The sequence below is a fragment of the Microtus ochrogaster genome, chromosome 26 (genome assembly GCF_000317375.1).
Source record: "Microtus ochrogaster isolate Prairie Vole_2 chromosome 26, MicOch1.0, whole genome shotgun sequence".
Taxonomy (NCBI): domain Eukaryota; kingdom Metazoa; phylum Chordata; class Mammalia; order Rodentia; family Cricetidae; genus Microtus; species Microtus ochrogaster.
Genome location: NC_022025.1, coordinates 8602889 through 8622491, shown reverse-complemented (window position 1 = coordinate 8622491; position 19603 = coordinate 8602889). Strand labels below are relative to the sequence as shown.

General features: G+C 40.2%; 2 protein-coding genes across 5 annotated transcripts in view; both read right to left on the bottom strand.

Moving 5' to 3' along the window:
• Positions 1-8280: 8280 nt before the first annotated feature.
• The window catches only part of Pclo (piccolo presynaptic cytomatrix protein), a 293606-nt gene continuing 282283 nt past the window's right edge, over positions 8281-19603 (bottom strand). For all 4 annotated transcript variants that reach the window (XM_013350428.2, XM_013350429.2, XM_013350430.2 and 1 more), the window contains 3 exons: positions 15144-15278; positions 14527-14672; positions 8281-12844 (listed from right to left, as the gene is read on the bottom strand). In XM_013350428.2, coding sequence (XP_013205882.1) covers positions 12704-12844; positions 14527-14672; positions 15144-15278 — 422 coding nt within the window. In that variant the 3' untranslated portion in view covers positions 8281-12703. The remainder of the gene's footprint in view (positions 12845-14526; positions 14673-15143; positions 15279-19603) is intronic.
• On the bottom strand, positions 17090-17989 carry LOC101998895 (centrin-3). The gene has a single exon (XM_005358328.3). It carries the CDS (start codon positions 17925-17927, stop codon positions 17424-17426), a length of 504 nt encoding a protein of 167 aa, XP_005358385.1. The 5' UTR covers positions 17928-17989; the 3' UTR covers positions 17090-17423.

Here is a 19603-nt window from a genome sequence, read left to right as displayed (position 1 = left end):
GGAAAGCTCCACCCGGTGTTCTACAGATGCTAATCAGCAAAGGGCAGAAGAGAACAGCGATCTCGTGGAACAGATCGGTGTCTCTGCGCTTCTAGTCAGCTGGGCACCATTTCTGTGGCCGGGGGCTTCCTTTTCAGTTCCCCTCTCAATCTCCCAACTGTCTGCCTTAACACCTCCCCTGCGCCCGCCCCCCGCCGTGGCCGTGTGTACTTCCTGCGGCTTTATCCTCCAGAAGCAGCCTACCTGGGTCATTGCTTGCACATCACGCTGTCTACGTCTGTCTTGGAGAACCCGAGCGGTGTGGGAGGACAAAGAAGGAGTAGGTGGTGAAGTGGTGTTCAGGGGCTGGATCGCTCGCTATCTACCCTGGGGAATGGGAGGCATGAAAGGTACCCGCCTGAGATCCCAGGGCAACTCCTGAGAAGTCGGGAGTGGACACTTGAGAACAGTCTTCATGGCAAAGAGCGTTCCTGTGGCGTTCTTAGTAAAGCGTTTGAAAGACACAGGGTGAAGAGTGCCTGTAAAACAGCAGAGATGACTTTACCACCTCGCTGAATTGATTACTTGTAGAGATAGGGCTAATGAATTGAGGACAAGTAAAAAGAGCCAAAGTCAAATAAATGAGTGTTCTCACAGGACACCTCTGCAAGTTTATAGATGAGCCCTGGCCACCTGCAGGGGAAGAGCAGATGTTCTAGGAACAGCCCTCGTCAGGCCTGTTTAGAGCAATAGAACTCCATTAGAAGCAGAATAGAATACCCTGGTCTACAGCTTCTTAACCCCTTTCACCCCGCCCCATAACCTCAGACTGCACCGCCTTTCCTGGGCTCGATATTCTGGTCTACAACTTCAAAAGACTTCAGCTTTACCAGAGGCTAGACCAGATCTAGAAACTCATAGAATCAACTACCTAAACTCATAGGGGCTCACAGAGACTGAAACAACAATCAGGCAGCCTCCATGGGACTGACCTGGGCACTTTACATATATGTTACAGTTTTGTAGCTTGGTCCTCTTCTAGGTCTCCTAATAGTGGGAACTGGGTTTTTTTTCCCTGACTTGTTTACTGGTTTTTGGGACCCTACTCCTCCTCATACTGGTGTGCCTTGCCCAGTCTTTAAGGATGGGGAGGTGCTTAGTCTTCCTGTAACTTGATATGCCTTGTTTTGTTGATACTCATGAGAGACCTGCCTTTTCCGAAAGAGAGATGGTGGGGGAGAAACTGCAGCTGGGATGTAAAATAGAAAAGTGAGTTTAAAAAAGAAAACAAAACCAGTTCATGTATTAGGATCGAAACCTAGTGCCATTGTCCTTGGCTTCTGGTCAGCCTTCATTGTCGGCCAGGTCTAAAAAAAAAATAAAATAAACAAACAAAAAAGAAAACAAAAATAAAAGCAAGGGGGAAAAAGTCGAGTAGAAAGTTCTGGACCCTTCCAGGATGGCAGCTGTGGAGTCCTCTTTGATGAAACGCCAAGATCTCGGTCAATGCCACGAAGTCCGCTTCACTGGACTGTTGGAAACACTTTACTTCTCTGAGATCCCTGACGTCTCGTTTCTTAGAGACTTTGCTGGGGGACATCTATAATCATCATTTGTTTCTCTAATTACTTGTGATATAACCCATCCGTCACCTCATTATGTTTTTAGAACTTCTTCCCTTTCCTTGATGACAAAACTGCATTGGGAATCCTCCCATATGATCCCAGTCAGGGTGGCTGTCATCAAGAAGGAAAATTACAGCAAAGGCTGGGGAGGATGGTAGGGAAGGACCACCTGCTCACTGCTGGGCATCGTAAAATGCTGCAGCCACTGCAGAAGTCAGTATGAAGGTCTCTTCTCACTACTGTGACCAAGCATCCTCATAAAAGAAAACTTAAGGGAGAAAGAGTTTATTTTGGCTTACAGTTCGAGAGGGCTGTATTCCATCACGGCGAGGAAGACACCACAGGAGCAAGGGAAGCCTGGTGGCATGATCAAACACTGGTGTCACATTGCATCCAGTCTCAAGACGCAGAGAGTCATGAATGCATGCTAGGGCTCAGATCAATGCCTGCATTCTGCATGGTTCAGGATCCCTGCACATAGAATGGCCCCGCCCAGATTCATATGGGTCTTTCAACATGAATCAATGCAATCGCCACCATTTCCAGCGAGCATGCCTGGAGAGCTCCTTTCCATGGGATTCTAAATCCGATCAACTTGGCAGTTAAGTGTGCCCATCACTAGAGGGTTCTCAAAAACTAAAAGTAGGTGTACATTTTTTATCTTATTCCTCCTGACCTGGTGAATTTTTTTCCATGTATATTGTAGTCAGAGGCTGCTTGTTTGTTCCTGGACACCAGACCCAAAATAATCACACAGAAACTATATTAACTACAACATGCTCGACCAATCACTTAAGTATATTGCTAGCTAGCTCTTATACCTTAAATTAACCCTTTTCCATTATTTTATATTTTATCACGAGGCTTGTGGTTTGCCAATAAGGTTCCCGGGCTACACGTTTCCTTCGGCGGCTACGTGGCATCTCTCTGACTCTGCCTTCTCTTCTCCTCTATCTCTGCTTGGAATTCCCATCTTGCTCTGTTCTGCACTGCAATAGGCCCAAGGCAGCTTCTTTATTAACCAATGGTAATAGAACATATTCACAGCATACAGAGGGAATCCCACATCAGTATATGTGACCTTATTTATCGTGCATCCTTATTTACCTAAGGGTAAATGCTGGTGTTAGTAGGTCAACTGTAGAACAGAGGGAAAAGGGATCAGGTATATGGCTGTTATGACTTACCAACAGGACTACTAGGGAAGTCAGCTTTAGGAAAAGTCCTGGAGAGTCCAGTACTCAGCAGACCTTCATAATTAATTATTGTCAGCTCCTGGTGGAGATGGGGCAGCCACTAGGAGAGTCCTGAGACCAGTATTATTACTAGAGGTCACCAGTGAAGCTTTAGGAAAATGCTACGCAGGCATGAGATTTGCAAATGCACATTCAAAATTCTGATCAGAATATATACGTTTATATAGAATTGATGGTGATATTCACTCATGGATTCTCCTGAGGATTGCACTGTAATTAGCTACAAGTGGATTTTTCTTTGGACGGCCAACTTTCAAAAAAACGAATTGGAGACATATTTATTATGAAAGCTAAGTCTAGGCTTAGGCTTGTTCCTAACTAGTTCTTATTATAAACTAACACACACACACACACACACACACACACACACACACACACACACACACATATATATTTATCTAAGTTCTCTTAAGTGGCTTGGTTACCTTTATTCTGCACTGTTCATCCTGCTTCCTCTCCATGTGGCTGGTGACTCAGTTTTCTTCCTCTCTGATTTCTCTCTGTCCACAGAAGTCCTGCCTTACCTCTTCCTGCCTAGCTAATGGCCATTTATATCTTTATTAAACCAATCACAGAGAAAAACATCTTCACACAGTGGAAATGAATAACCTGCAACAAATAGCTTTTAACTATTCATTACCGAGTATTCTAAATTGATTCAGACTGCCCATATGTCAGAGATTATTGTGTTTATTTATTTTTGATTCTCAATGACATTTACTGATGTGGGTCACAAATCATCCAACTCCTTAGTAGTTTTGTGCAGTTTCAAACACACACTTCAGAGAACTATAGCCTCAGTCAAGGTTTGAGGGGTCTATTATTTAGAACTACTTGAGCTATTTACTGACAAATAAGATAAACTAATACATTTTCCAAGCCCTGTCTCAGGGAAGGAAGGACAGTTTCTGATGGAGCTGTTGAGGGTCTTGTTGAAGCACACAGGTAATGTAGACAATGCCTGGACTTCAGATCCAATGTACAGAACACTGCTCGCTCTGCCTGAGATCAAGGTAGAGAACAGTTCAGCAGGGGCTCCTGAGGAGACCCAGACAGCTCTGTTGTTTGACTCCTTAATCTGCCAGTCTCTAAATCATAAATGGCAATAGTGGCAGAAGAAGATGAAACTTAAGTTCCATTCATCCATAACAGTGAATTCCAGTGAGTGAATTGGGATTTTGGAGCAAGATCATGACACCCTCAGTGGAGGGTGTTCCACGTAAGAATGACTCCTGGCATGAGACCATGGCACAGATGGAATACTCAATCACGAGGCACAAAGTGAGATTATGTCTGCAGCGAGACATAATCTCCTAGACTCTCAATGTTATAAAGTTAGAAGTTCATCACAAATACTAGGTGGTACACTTTGAGTCAAGTCCAAGCCTGGCAGGGGTGTGCATACCTGTAGCATAGCTCTTTGGGAAGACACAGGTGGTTCATACCTGTGTAGTCTTCTCCCGTGGATTTCTTTGACAAGCTGAAGGGAGAAAACAATTTCCAAGCTTGATTATAGTAAGTGGTCTCATGATGTGATTTCATGTTGACAGGAGTTGCTAGCAAAGATAATCACCAAAGAAAGAAAATCTTCCTGATGAGTGAAGTTATAAAGCAGAGAACCTGGTCACAAACTCCGTGAAAAAAGCTGTGGACTTAGGGGGAAAGTCAGGCTCATTTCTGGACATCTGCTAATGCTAAGAGCTGACAGAAGACCAAGAAGAAGGAAATTGAATGGCCAGAAACAAGAAGGTGTTGAACAGGAAGGACACTGGGGCCGGGATCAGATAGATAACACATTGAGCAATCACAGAGATCTAATAGGAAGCTCTCAGGATGGAGTAGCCACTCAACAGTGACAGACAGGATAATGTGGTCAGATGACATTAGCCACCCTGTCATTGACTTGCCAGTTCTGGCATGATAGACATGAATATAGTGGTCTTGCCATATTTCTGGTATTATTTGATCATGAACAAAGACCCAATTATGTTCCTGCTTATTGGTCTTTGTCTTTTAATTGGAACTAGTTCATATTTAATCACCACATTCTCAAAATTTACAAGTTTTTTACATTTGCCCCCTTACTTTGTATTTAATCTCTTAAAATGTAAGGAGACCTCACCAATCACAGAATAAATGGGTTAATAAGTTTACCCCTTTCAGTTCTATTTGCAAGGATTTGTGGATTGAATTCAGGCAACAACCAAGCACATTTCCTGGCTGAGCCATTTTGCCAGTCCCTTTGTGTGACCTTTTACTGTCTCTGACCTAGTCTCTGTAAAGAGTCAACATCTAGGAAATGCCTTGCTCTTTGTGTAAGGCAACTTCAGACATTTTTCTCCATATTTCAAAAACTGCATTTTGTCATGGAGATACCAGAACTACGCTCTTTCTGGGAGATGAGAGAAGGGAGTGTTTTCTTTAGCTCCTTTAATTATTTTAAGTCTCCTTTTTGTTTCTTCTTTTGACTTCCTACCTTTCTCTCTTCCTATTAACAGATCTTTATTTTTCATTGTATAAACTTGGTTCATCTGAATAAAAACATATTTTAAGTTATTTTATTTTAGAACAAATTAGGGCATCCTACCTTTCTAGACAGTGTTTGCTTTTCTTCTAGATTTAGACACACAAAAATTCTCTACTTCACACAGTACTCCATGAATACTTAATTTTATCTACAGCAGTCCAATGGTGTAAGAAGATTATGAAGGCATATATGGACTTTTGTACTTGTGAAATTTATAATCTCGCATTAGTCACCTGACCACAAGCATAACTAAGGAAATGTGTGGTGTCTGAATGAGAGATAGAGCACTCTTTGACTATAAGCCTATGTGATAAACCATGCTCAGGGTTCTGATTAGTTATAATGACAGGGTGGAAAGACCCAGGAAGAACATCTGGTTATAGGATGCATTTCATGATGCAGAAAATGAGATAATATTGGAGGGACAGAGGAGAAGTCCCCTGGGCAGATGAGTAAAAGGAAAGATTGTGTGAGGGGAGGTTAAGGCAGGCGACATGGGGTATACAAAGGTTTGGCTCTTTTGTAGAAAATAAACGAGTGAAAAAATAGAACAAGTAAAAACAACTAACCTAAAAACAACTAACCACAATATCACAGCACTAAAAATTTCCGGGCTGTGAGTGACTCATGAAGATGCTGGAGATCAAACCTTACTTTCATAGCTGCTGCAGAAGAGAAGCCAGCAAGAGAAGCACATAGGGCAAGAGAAGGAGTAGGGTCAACAACCAAATCCCCACAGCAAGAGAAGAGGTGAGGTCAGCAGCCTGGATCCCAACAACAAGAGCAGAGGTGACAGTCAACAGCCTGGATCCCAACAGCAAGACAAGAGGTGACAGTCAACAGCCTGGATCCCAACAGGCCAATGAAAGAAAGGAGAGCTGAGTTCAGTCTTTGTGCCACATCTCCTGCTATAGCTTTGGCAGCAGAAACTACTGAAAACCTTTATGCAGAGCATGGCAGGGCCAGTGTGCTTTCCATACTGTGGGCAGAAGAGACAACTGTGCAGATCATGGCTTTGAGAGCAGCCCAACAGCAATGCCATTAAGAGGCTGCTGCAGAAGTGTGAGTAAGAGTCACGCGGTCCGAGGGAGGGTAACCGTGTTCAGTATTGTAGGCAGCTAGAATTTGTTCTGCCAACAAATCCTAGCTACCGGTATATGGGAGTAACGCAATAGTGTGTGGCTTTCTTCTAAATGCTCACAGCAGACAGGACTAGGCTCTTTAAAGGGAGTTCTCAAATCATATAAAGACCCTCATCAGTTGATATTAACAATTTCTTTAATTTTTCTGTTCAAACAAAGAATTAAATTCCCAAGCTCAGCAGAATGAAGACTCCCTCTATAGCAGAGACTCCCCTCACCAGAACAGGAATCCATCTGATCACCCTGGACTTTCCCAGAACCTGGTAAGGATTTGCACAGAAAATGAAAGGAAGTTGGTCGGTTTTGCTAATAGTCAATTATTACTGTTGTAATTGTTTACGTTCAGGTGGTCAGGTGCAATTCTGCGTACAATGAAAAAAATGAGAATTTCTTGGTTTTCAAGAATATAAAGTATTGAAATTATTAAATATTTCTGCACATATTTTATTTGCAACAATTTTTATTGATAGATGAAATAAGACCAAATATAGACCCTGCTGAGACATGTTGGTTACGTTACTGTCATATAATTATTCCACCAGACCAGAGATTTTGGAGTTTATTTAATCAGATTCTAGACCCTCACGGACCTCTCTTTCCAGCTTCTATCACTATTAAATTTTCTTTTCTTTTTTTTTTTTTCCAGACAGGGTTTCTCTGTAGCTTTGGTGCCTGTCCTGGAACTAGCTCTTGTAGACCAGGCTGGCCTCGAACTCACAGAGATCCACCTGCCTCTGCCTCCCGAGTGCTGGGATTAAAGGCGTGCGCCACCACCGCCCGGCTACTATTAAATTTTCTTGAGCGATTAGTTTGGATATCTGCGCCCTTCTCTGCTCTCACTGACCCGATGTCAATGTCTGAGCTGGGCTTGCTGCAGGGACACGAGAAGATTTCCAGACATGGCGGAGGCTACTCCCTCATTTAATTTTGTAACGATTTTATCCCTAGTTCATTTCCCTCAGCTTCCCTACTTGCCTTTTTTAATGTATGCTCATCGGTTATAAATCATCCCATTATGCATGCTGTACGCATGCACACCTGTTACCGCTGCTGTTTAATGGGTCGGATAAGGTCTGCCATAATTAGAGTCTATCATTTCCTTTGTCTGTTTGCACATGTAAACTCCATGTTCAGGCTCAGGAATGTTCCAGCTTCGTTATCCTCATTCTATCTGTTCTCCCACTGTCCTTGAGAACTATTTTAAGTCCGTCTCCTGAGAGCTAACATTTATCAGCTGCCACTGCTTTCTGAGCAGATGACTTCATACCTACTTGTTGCGGGAGGTCCTTCCGCTCCTCCAGCCTATAGCCGCTGAGATACCCGCCCATTGGGGCGTGGTCTCTCTCCCTTTAAAAAAGCGGCCACTTCCTTCTCTCGCTCTCTTCACTTCCTGCTCGGCTGGCGGCTAGACTCCCTTCCTGGTAGTACAGAGGGCTGACGGTGATCTGTAAGTTTTTTTTCCCCTTTAAATAAATACTACCCTGTTAATTATAATTCCAAACTGCTGTGGCATCGTTTGTGACTTACGTCTACACCTACTTCACCAAGGAAATAATAGACGTCAAAAGGAATCCTTTTTTAAAAAACCCTCTTTATTCAAAAGCTAGTGTCTATATCCACTGTCTTTTCTCTTGTTTACTGGCTTTAGTTTTCATAAGGTAGTAGGTTCTAAGCTTTGCCTCCACTTGACAATGTATAAATATATTCTTGCCTGGACTGAAACACTTGTTGATAAACACAAGAAGTTAAACTGATAGTTTCAATATTTATTAATAAGGCTGATACAACAGCCGGTATACAGCACAGTTTTCATAAGTTATCAAGATACAACTTGTGTACGGTCACAAAACCAATACATGTTTTTACATAGAGTGAAACTCAAGACAGATTTACAAGCATTTTGTTCTACACAATTCTCATGTATTTTCAGGTCAGTTTATACAACCAATAGCCCAAGAATTTGCATTTGTTCATTAAATTTTTTTCAGAGTATTAGGTAGACAAAGAAATAATAAAAAGATTTGCAAATCACCAAGAAAGCATGCAACACATGGTCAGAAATGGGACACATCTCCAAGTACTTCATGTTTTATTGGAAACAAATTTTATTAGGTTTTAAACTTAGACAAGAAACACCCCTTGAAAGAGACATGTTGGTAAGATATTAGCACACACATTGGTCAGTACGGGAGCACCGGAGCACATCACTGAACACAGACATAGACACAGTTGAATGAGAATCACAATCACATGCTGACTTCCAGAGGATGGGGTTAGTTCAACAGCTGCTGTGTTATCAGAGGTCTAGCTATGTACAGGGTAACAGATTCAGAAAATGCTCTCAGGCTTCCTATCGAATAAAGAAATTGATTAAATGATTTTTGTTGACAGTGCATCTTTAACAACAGCTACACGAGACATACAGAAAGCATAGATATGTCATATTCCATGAGACTGTCAGCTTCACTCATTCATTCTTGTTACACTAGAGGCCAACAGCTATTCAGGGAAAAGCTCCTGATGAGTTATCAAGCGTTCACTTTCATTTCAAACTCAAAAGGAGGGAAAGTCTCTCCTGTCATACATATATTTATAAACACATTTTGCTGTAGTTGACTAATTTTGGACTATTTGACATTATAGCAATTAAAATAAGTTTTAAAAAATATTGTTAGTTATGATTTAAATAATAAAGTAAAAAAATACTATAGACATCTTTATGGTATTTTAATGAAACGAAGCATTGGTTAAATCATTTCTCATAAATTGGGCACAATATAGTAACAAATCATTTATTTTACTTCACATCACTGCCACCACTATTGTTACAATGCCTACCACCAACATCATAACAGCCATTCTATAATGAGAATCAATATCAGCTGGTTACCAGCTATAATTTTCCCAGGATACAATTATGCAAGTGTGTGTGATTCCCCAAATCAACCTCATAGATATGCAGAGGATGTATATTTAACTCTCATTAATTACTAAAATATGGACGGTATTAAGGATCAAGGGCAAGTGCTATCTCTTAATGTTGAGTATTGTTCTTTGGAACAGAAATGCTAATCAAACAAGTTCAGAATCACCAAAATTTTTCTTAATATTAAGTAAAACCAGAGAAAACACCAACATCTTGCTACGAGTGTCACGTAATCATCTGTAGCAATGATTCTATAATTCCCTGTTTTTATAAAAATCCACTCTGTGCTTTTTCTTCTCCGGTTGAAAGATTCCTTACTACTCATCTTTAAACCAGCAAGCGACTTCCATCTCTGATGACTCAGTGGACTAGCAGGGAAAACAAAATGCTTCTCAAGGGGTAAGTGCTGCAAGAAGTTTGATAACCTAGTGATTAGAGATTATAAACTTTGTTACTGTTAAGATAGAAAAGCTAATTCTAGTAGTAAAACATAAAATAAAAAAATGGAAAATCATGTGTTGTGTTATTTACCAAAAAAAGTAAAAAAAAAACCACTAAGAGCCCCATTTGCAATTAAAAAAGAAAGAGTTCCGTGGTGAGAAGGGCCAGTGGCATCCCTCCAAGTGCATTCCTGTAGGAATTGGTGTTGCATAGAACAAGTCCAGTTACAACCTAGGAGCCTGGTCAGCTGCACACTGGCAGGACCTTTTTCAAGGGGAATGCTGGTGCATGACAAGAAGTCCTGTCGTTGACTCTCGATTGATCTCATTGATCTAGCCCTATGGCTACTCCCTTGGAATGGAGGGGCGGCTGCCCTAGAAGGGCTTGCATTATTTCAGGCGTAAGAGCTACTCCTGTTGATTTTGTTCTGGTGGGCCTTCTGAGTGTGTAAGTTGTGACAAGAACGGAGTAAGCTACCTGACTGTACATCCTTCCACCAAACCCTCGGAGTACCAGAGACTGTAGAGCAGGCTAAGAGATGGACCCGAGTTGCCTGTGAAGAGCTTTTGATGTCCCACATCCTCTTAGACCCCCTTCCTCCCCAGTTGTGACTGGTTACAGGTTTCCAGTACAAGTGTCTGCTGGAAATATCCATGGCAACCACCAATATATCTAGTAGTCTCTAAAAATAAATGTTAGCAATATCCTATCTTCGAAAATTTGCATCCCCCATGTTCACTTAGAAGACTATCAGTGAGTGGTAAATGGTATTGCATTGGGAGGGGAGAAGAAAGAAAATAGGGAAAGAGAATGTTGGTATTTTAGGACAAAAAAAAGTGAACTTGTATTTTTTTTAATGAGTATAAGATATACAATTTGGCATATACTAGAAATGTTTACTTCTAGCATCTTGCATTACTTTCAAATTTAATGTTTTTTTTTCCAAAAATGAGAAAATTCAATATCCAGCCAATATTTTTGAGATGATTTCCTACTATCCCAATAAAACCTCATCTTAAATAAGCTAACAGTTTTTAGTTCAAGTACTCTGAAAAACAATTTTGTTTATTTTGGGTAGAATGTGGTAGTGGAATAAGAGCTGTGGCTTCAGAAAATTTTGTATGACAAATAACTTTTATTTAACATTCTATCTTTTTCAGGTTAAATGGAAGTCTATTAAAGTGGAAGTTGAATAAAACGAGTCTTGGAACAATTTACTGTTTTTATTCATGCTTATCCTTGGTCGGAAGTTGTTTCTCACGTATAAAATTTGTGAATTAAAAAGCTATACAATAATTGTTTTTCAATTTGTATTTGGGAGTGTGCTTTCCTAGTTCCTAGACCTCTTTATTTGATCATCCTGGCATCCTGTTAGGAGGGATCGGAAAACACCATTATTTAGGGGGAAGAGAATTTGATCTGCGTTTGAGAAGTGGTAACGTGAAAGGTCAGTAGCAGAATCAGGACCAGACGCCAGGACTTCAGCCTCGGCTGAGCGCAAGTCCTGCGGCTTCATGCTACTTTTTATTTATTGACACTGGTGGTGGATAGGGAGAGAGTGCTTCGTTTTGGTGATGCACACATTGCTTGTTTGGTTCTATATTATTAAAATAGATCAAATGTATTTCAATTTCCAACATTGATTCCCCCCCCTCCCCCAGCCTTTCCCAACATTAGCTTTCTAACGATGATATCACCAACAAGAAAGCAGAACAGGAGAAAGGACTTGAGGGTGTTGTCAGGGTGTTCATTATATTGTTATTGAGAATAGAGAAAAACCACAGAAAAATTAGAAAGTGACAACAGTTTAATCAATGTCAGATGATAAATATGATTTTTTTTTGCCAGAACAATAATTTGATGTCTCTGACAATACATTATGCAGGAGGAAGGCAATACGTAGAATGACGCATGTAGGGCAGCTCCTCATGAATGAGCAAACCTCCTCATAGGACACACCAGTTAACCTAGAGGCCTTGATGTGCTGAAAGTGCCTTGACTTAGTGGAACATTATGGAGACTGTAATGGTTTCAAACAAGGTACATGTTTTGCGGGTCAGCATTCTCTTTTAATATCCAGTCACTAGTTTTTTGTTTTATTTCTAGGTAAATGCAGTTTAATTTTAACCTACGATTATCTTCACTCTTCACTATTTTAACTTACACCAAAAGGAGATGTGCTTCTGCCGGATAGAATCCAGACCTAGCGCTGTATAGCTTCCTAATGTAGACATAGGGAAAACATGCACGGTCCAATCCCAAATCCATTGTTCACAACTCCTGCTTCATTTTCCCCATCAACACAGTCACCTTCTGGTCCTGTAGACAACTCATAGGTGCATCTCAGGTCAGAATTCCAAAGCAGGAAGTTTTATGAGAATATAAGACAAAGAGTTTTGTACTTATCAAAACCGAGCTTCACTCGACCCGTCCTTTGGAACAAGGTTTCTGTGTGCACAAACAATTGCTTTCACTTTACCTTTGACCGCCATAGAAAAACCTCTATGCCTCTTCTTTAGCTTCAGCCCAGGCTGCTCCAAGACAGCCATGTCAAAAAGTCAAATCTCCTTCCGCAGCTTCTCTTCACAGCTTTGAGAAATCCAGGGTCTCGGGCCTGTTTTCATCGGTTTGCTTCCAACACGTGAACTTTAGGAGGCATGTTGTAATCCACAACAACGCGGTGTGTTGGCTTCTTGTTTCCTACCCCATGTTTGCCCCTGAAAACATGGATCAGCACAGAAGTGTTCAACTCCAGTCTCCCTCTGAGGCTACGGAGCTCCGCTTCCACACCCTGAGCAGACACAGCTTCAGTGTGTTTGAGTAGGCGTGGCTAACAGTTTGTGCCAGTTTACTATTCTCTTCCTCAGATCCACTTTGTCAAGCCAGAAACAGGCCTCTCCAATCAACGTCTTCTTCATGAACTTCCCTCCATTGGAGAAAAGCAGAATCTAGAGAGCAAAGTGAGAATTATACCGTGTATATCTGGATACACACACACACACACACACACACACACACACACGTACGTTTTTCAACTTTTTGAGACTTTTTTTCATCAACGAATCACAAGGAAGAAAGAGAGACATGAGGATATAGAGTAACTATTTGAAAGAAAGAAGAAATAGTATTAAAATATCTATCAATTAGTCCAGATTAACATTTCTGTGAAGGATAGGCAACTATGACATATACTGGGAAAGCTGATTCTAATCAGATATGCTTAAACTGATGCAAAATTTGATATTTAAAATCTGGAATTTCAGATATAACTATAACTTCTGCTTTTTTGAATTGGGTGTTTCTCATAGTTTTTTAATCACTAGAGTCCCTGCGATCATATTAAGTCAGCTTCATAAAAACTCATTATGCTTTTTTTTCTGAAAACTCCCCTTTCCTAATTTCTGGATGACACCTGTGTTTTCAGATGCTTTAGAGTTTTGTCCTTAATATTTTATTCCTTCCTACCTTCATTTTAGCTAACTCTGTCAGTGAGGCTTAACTTTGTTTTTCAAATATATATGCATATATAAATATAAATGTATGTACATATGCATATATATATGATTACTTACATATATTGCTGAAACTTTAATTTGCATGTATGTATGTCTGGCGAGTCCAGAAGAGAGTGTCAGAGCTCCAGAAGCTGAAGGTAGAGGGGTTGAGAACCAGATGACATGGGCCCTGGTGGTGAACTTGGGTCCTCTGGAAGAGCAGTATGTACTTTGGACCACCAAGTTATCCTTGCAGGCCTGAACTTGTCTTTGTTACTTATGTTTTCTCCATCATGAAATGGTGTCATATAGCTGCATCTCTTCCCCCTTATCCAAATTTCTCCCCCTTCCCTTGTCTACTGAAGGCATGCTATGTGAAAATAATTCTGCTAGATGGAGGGGAAAAGATAATGAAAATTAGGCCTTACCATAGAGAAGGAGTGGCAGGTGAGCGCAGACATTATTGTATAGGAGAAATTTTGTTGAGTCCCATAAGAAGTAAAATAATTTGTGAATGTGTTCTGAAGTATACTTAGGGTTCTCAGTCAAAAAGTGTACTGAAAGATGGAAGATGGTGATACATAAGAAGGAAGCTTTGAAGGAGAGGAAGATATGAGCCAGGAACTCAAGGCTTAACTTAAAAAGACTCAAAAGTGTCTGGAGTACTGACTGAGTGGGAAAGCGACGAAGACCCGAGACCAAAGCAACATAACTAGAGCTCATGGTGGAGGACTCTGAGTGATGCGAGAAAGATGACGCCTTACTGGACAGCTTTAACGGAAAGCAAACTCAGTTTAATAAAGAAAACTCTGGCAGCAGGGTGCTGAAATGAAAAGGCGAGACATCAGAGAGAAACGGACCAGGTGAGCTACCAAAATTCTGCAGACACCGAAGAAAGGAGCCAAGAGTGAGCGTGAGCGTGGGAGCGAGAGCAGCCCACCTAAATTAGCAGAGGAGACGAAAGGGTTGGCTGCTGATTGGATGGACGGAACAGAGCAAGAGGGTCAAAGGGGTCCTGCGGTGATACTTGATGATTATTATATAGTATATGATCACTATTTAAACACTGAATAATTGGATGAGCAACACATATAATGTGAATGAGAAAGTTGGTCACGGTTACAGGACACAGTTACCTGAAGAGAATGACCCGCAGGACTCAGGCTGAACCTGAAGGTTTCGTTGAAGGAAGGCTCCCGGTCATGCCTGCATACCCTTGTCTTCTTCTTGATAACCTTCTTTTGAGTAGAGATGTTTATCACATATATTTTCACATATAAATCTGAAAATAGGAAGTAATCCCGGTGAGTGTCCATTATCCACTCATAGTGCTTCCCGTTGTGCGGTGATGAACACAAGCACAGGAAATTCTACACAGTTTGTTGCAGAAAGCATAAAGTGATTGGAAGTATACAGCTTTCTTAGAAATTTAAGTTAGTTTTCCTGTTGTTCATTAAGTGTATCTCTCCGATTTATATATTTAAAAATCTAGCGGAAGACTAGGAAATTACAAATTATATAAATTAAAATTTATAATTTATAAATCTCTAATTTATATGCTGGAAAATTTTCTAGCTGAAGGCTAGGAAAATGATTTTATCCTTTAAGTGAGAAGTAAAGCAAGTTCTTGTTTCATAGTTTTTCTAATGTATTTCATGCACACATAAAAATTTCGGTAGAATTTCTTAGAATATTTAAGACATGGTACTAGTCAACTAGTAGATATCTTGTTTATTATCACGGAACTAGATACCTGGTAAGTGATCCGGAGACTTAAATTTGTAGGTAATATTTCTGCACTGGAGAATTTCAACTGTTAGTTGTTCCCCGTCTGTTTTCATTTCTTTTTTCAGGGCTAGCTTGATCTCTCCCATCACTTGAGTTTTGGCTAGAAGATTTAATGAAAACAAGTTGAGGAAGCATCGGCGCTACTTGTTAAATGCTTAGCTTAATCACTTCCATATGTTCCCTTATGGGATTTTTATCAAGCATTAAACACTTTGTTGTATGCTATGGATATGAGGCGCAGTCCAAACCCTCAAGGACTAAATAGTTTCATGAGATCACATCATTCAGATACTGGTAACAAAGAATGCTAAATACGACGGTAGCCTATCCACCAGGGAGAAAAAAGAAACCGTAAGCAGATGTACCACTCAGCTGCAGAGTCTTAGGTTTGAAGAGGTGGCTGATGACCTTGTAGGAAGAAAGACAAACACGGAAATTACAAAATTCTAATAGACTATGTAGGCATTAGAAAGGCTTTAAAATGTGGCATATTGTTCGCCAACAGTTGTGTATCATCAGCTTGCTCACGAATACATGGTAGCGTAACAAGTCTCACTGCATGGAGTTTCCAGTGCCTGTTTCCTTTGTTGATATAGACAGTTGTGATGTGTAATGACAAAACTGTACAAGGCAAAAGTACTGCTCAGGTAAAAGCAAGCCAAGCAGGCAGGGTCGGGAGACTGTCTGGGCCGTGAACCGGCTAAGCCATTAGGCCGTCCACCCAGGAGGCCTGGAGTCCAATTCCACATGGGCGCCAAATGAAGAAGGACGCTTATAAGAAATCCCACACTAGCTCAGAATTGAGAAATAGCCGGTTATGTATTTAGGGATAGACTCACAAATCAGAATCCTCTGCTTAAACGGAGACCAGAAGCCAAATCCAGCAGCTGGAAAGAGAGCGGACCCATGTTCTACATCGGCTTATAGAGCATAAGAGGCCATGCCCCAGTGGGTGGGTAACCACAAGCTGTAAGATTTCCTACAGCAGATGTTAATTGTAAACTAGATTCATTTTAATTTCTATTGCTGTTTTACCTTTCTTTTTCATTGAAGGAACATTTCATGCCACATGAAACCTGTTATTAATCTACCCGTTTCTCTATTAATTCATGAACTCATCCAACTCCTATTTGGTTCACTGTTCTACTTTGGGATTAGCCAGCAGAAGGGATACGGTATGTATAAAATGCCGAAGCATGGATGTAAGTTTATTTTTAAGCGAGAATCTTACATTTCTAATGCCGATAAATATAATCCACATAATCAAGACTCTTCTGAATTTTTAACAGCACAAATATAGCCCGAGAACAAATGCTCGAGAGCACATTGTCGGCAGCTGTGCTCAAAACAAAATATAAACTTAGAAATTTTAAATAATCGTCTTGGCTCACAGGATTTTTCACCCACCGGGAGGAGATAGTTTAATTAGAGATTTCGATGGGCGAACAAAGGAATAGGAAGAAAGATTCTGAATTTTGTAGTGACTTGGTTCCAAAGAGAACGTGACACGAGACCTCGTCCTGGGAAAGGCTAGAGCTGGGAGGAGGTTAAGGACTAACTGAGGTGCAGGGGAAAGGAATCCTTCTAGAGAGAAGGAGAAGCATGTTAGCAAACAGGACTATCACATGGGGAATCCAGGCCTGAAGGGCAGCCGGGCGCTCTTCACTGGGGCTGCATCCGCAGCTTTGTTTACATACCCAGAGCACAGGCAGCTATTGCAAGTCTTTCAATATAGCTGCCGACAATGTCTGCTCAAACTTTTGTTTCAGGAGATATATTTATACTTTTTAAAAAAAAATCAGAAGGGCCTTGCTGGTAAGGATTATATCTCTCAGCATTAGAGTTTAGAATTCTAATTTAAAAATAAAATATAAAGCCAAGCATTTTATTTTTTTTTTTTACTAATAAAATAAGGATTTTATTAATAAATGTCTAAAAAACATGTGCATCAAAATAAAAATAGCTAATGCTAAATTTAGAAGCCTCCAAATAATATACACCACATTGATATTTTTAAGCTTTATATAGAGCTACATTATAAATTTGAAGTTAAAACTGTCAATGCTAACAACATTGATCATACAGAGAAACTCAACTGCAGTGAAATAAATACAAAGGGTGCTTAGTTTTGGTCCTTGTGGAGAAAGGACTAAATTGGACTTTTTTTTTTTTAAACAGGACTTTAGTCACATAAAGGGAATACAGATGACAACTGCAACATTTTGGTGTTGATTCTCGCAATCCTTTATATGTCACCGGTCATAATAGCAATGAATTCCTCTTGATTTATTTCCCCATCGCCGTCTTTATCAAACTCTTCTATCATAGCCCGAAGTTCTTCATCACTCAGATTTTCGCCCAGTTCTCTGGCAACACGTCGCAAATTCCTCAGGCTTATTTTACCTGAATCGTCATCATCAAATAGTTTAAATGCTTTCAGTATCTCTTCATGTGGATCTCTTTCCAATATCCAGTCTGTCACAACTTCATTAAAATCTTGGAAGGTGATTTTGCCTGTGGCTTCTCTGTCATAATCTTTAAGAATCTTCAGCACATCAGCTTTTTTCACATCAAAACCCAAGGCTCTCATTGCCACCTTTAATTCATGATAATCTATCGCGTGGTCTTTGTCGGTATCAAAGAGCTCAAAGGCATCTTTAATTTCTTGCTTCTGTTCTTCAGAGAGCTCTCTTCGCTTTTTCCTCTTTGTTTTGTCTACTACAAGATCACTTCTCAGAGCTAAACTCATTTTCTCTTCCGACCGAGATGTTCCGCCCAGGGCCTTTTCCAGGAGACAAGCCAAGCATTTTAAATAGCCATTCCTCCAGCGTGAAGGGAAACAACATATTTACAAGTAAACGAGGAATATTGTTTTATGTACTTTTCAAATTTTCAAAACACTTGGCTCAACAACAAATGTGACCTCACAAGTTCTACATCAAACCCATGGTGACACTATTTTCACAGAGGTATGTGGAATTCATTCAAAGCTGGAAATAGGAAATATATTTTGACACCCATTTTGGACAATCATCAATAATTTTGATACTATGTCAAGACTTAACTAGATGTAGTTTCTTTTTTAAAAAAATATTTATTTATTTATTATGGATACAATATTCTGTCTGTGTGTATGCCTGCAGGCCAGCAGAAGGCACCAGACTCCATTACAGATGGTTGTGAGCCATCATGTGGTTGTAGGGAATTGAACTCAGGACCTTTGAAAGAGCAGGCAATGCTCTTAACCTCTGAGCCATCTTTCCAGCCCCCTAGATGTAGTTTCTTGAAGGTTATGGGCAAAGTAAGATCAGAGGAAATGGACACTTCTGAAGTTTCAATTTAATATAAGGTAATGATCAGAAAACTGTGAAATTATTTTAATAATGTTATTATTAAGAAGGTTAAAAGGTGATTAAATTTCTAACTCCAAAAGCTTAAATAAAAGCAAAAACAAAACAAACAAAAAAGGCTAGAAAGTAACAGGAAAGAAATAATAGAAGGTAAAAATAAAAATCTGTGAAGCAGAGAATTAAACAGATTATAGATCTCATTAACATATCAAAATTCTTGCATTTTGACACATATTAGCACTCTAGAAAGTGTTAGACTATGGCATGTGGGCCTTACGTATGACATTTTAAAGTTCTGTGTTGTAAACATTTGGGTACACTCTAATAATGTTTCGCTTACATTTTGTTCACAGTTTGTTGCAGACCGCAAACCATAAATCTCATCCAATGTATTTACTTGAACCTGAGGGGGCCAGAGTTCATTTTGGTTAGTTAGCTTATTTGTGAAGCAAAGCTCCCCATATAGCTCAGACTAGCCTATAACTCGTGATCCTTCTGCCTCAGCCTCTGAAGCTCTGCTTTCAAGCATGACACATCAAGCCTGGGATGTTCTTTGGACATTGGAAGTGAGAATGAATTTGCACCAAACCCGATGACTTGTGTGTTTCCTCCCCGAAAGCCACAGGGCAGACCAAGAGAACTCTCACAAGCTTCTGACCTCTTCACGCACACTGCGGCACAACCCTAGCCTTAATAAATGAATAAGGGTTACTGAAAGGGGGAGGTGCCTAGTCTTAATTACAGCTTCTTATGCCATGTTCAATGGATATCCCTGGGAGGCCTGCTCTTTCTGAATGGAAGATGGAGGAGGAGTGGATCTGGGCGAGAGGGAGGTGGGAGAGGAATGGGTACCAGGAGGAGGGAGGACAAACTGAAGTCAGGATGTATTGAAAACACATAAACAGACAAAATACTACCAAAACATTCTTAAAAGAATGGCAAACCCATTCCAGTCCATTCGATCTTTAAAAGGTCTCTCTCAGGAAAGTAAAAAAAAAAAAGTCCAGTGTAAAAATGAAAAAGATGGACAACATTTAGAATAACAATCTTTTTTTAAAAAATATTTATTTATTAT

Bases quoted from the DNA above. Each gene is read 5' to 3' on its own strand.
- LOC101998895 (XM_005358328.3), bottom strand. From the start codon at position 17,927: ATGAGTTTAGCTCTGAGAAGTGATCTTGTAGTAGACAAAACAAAGAGG.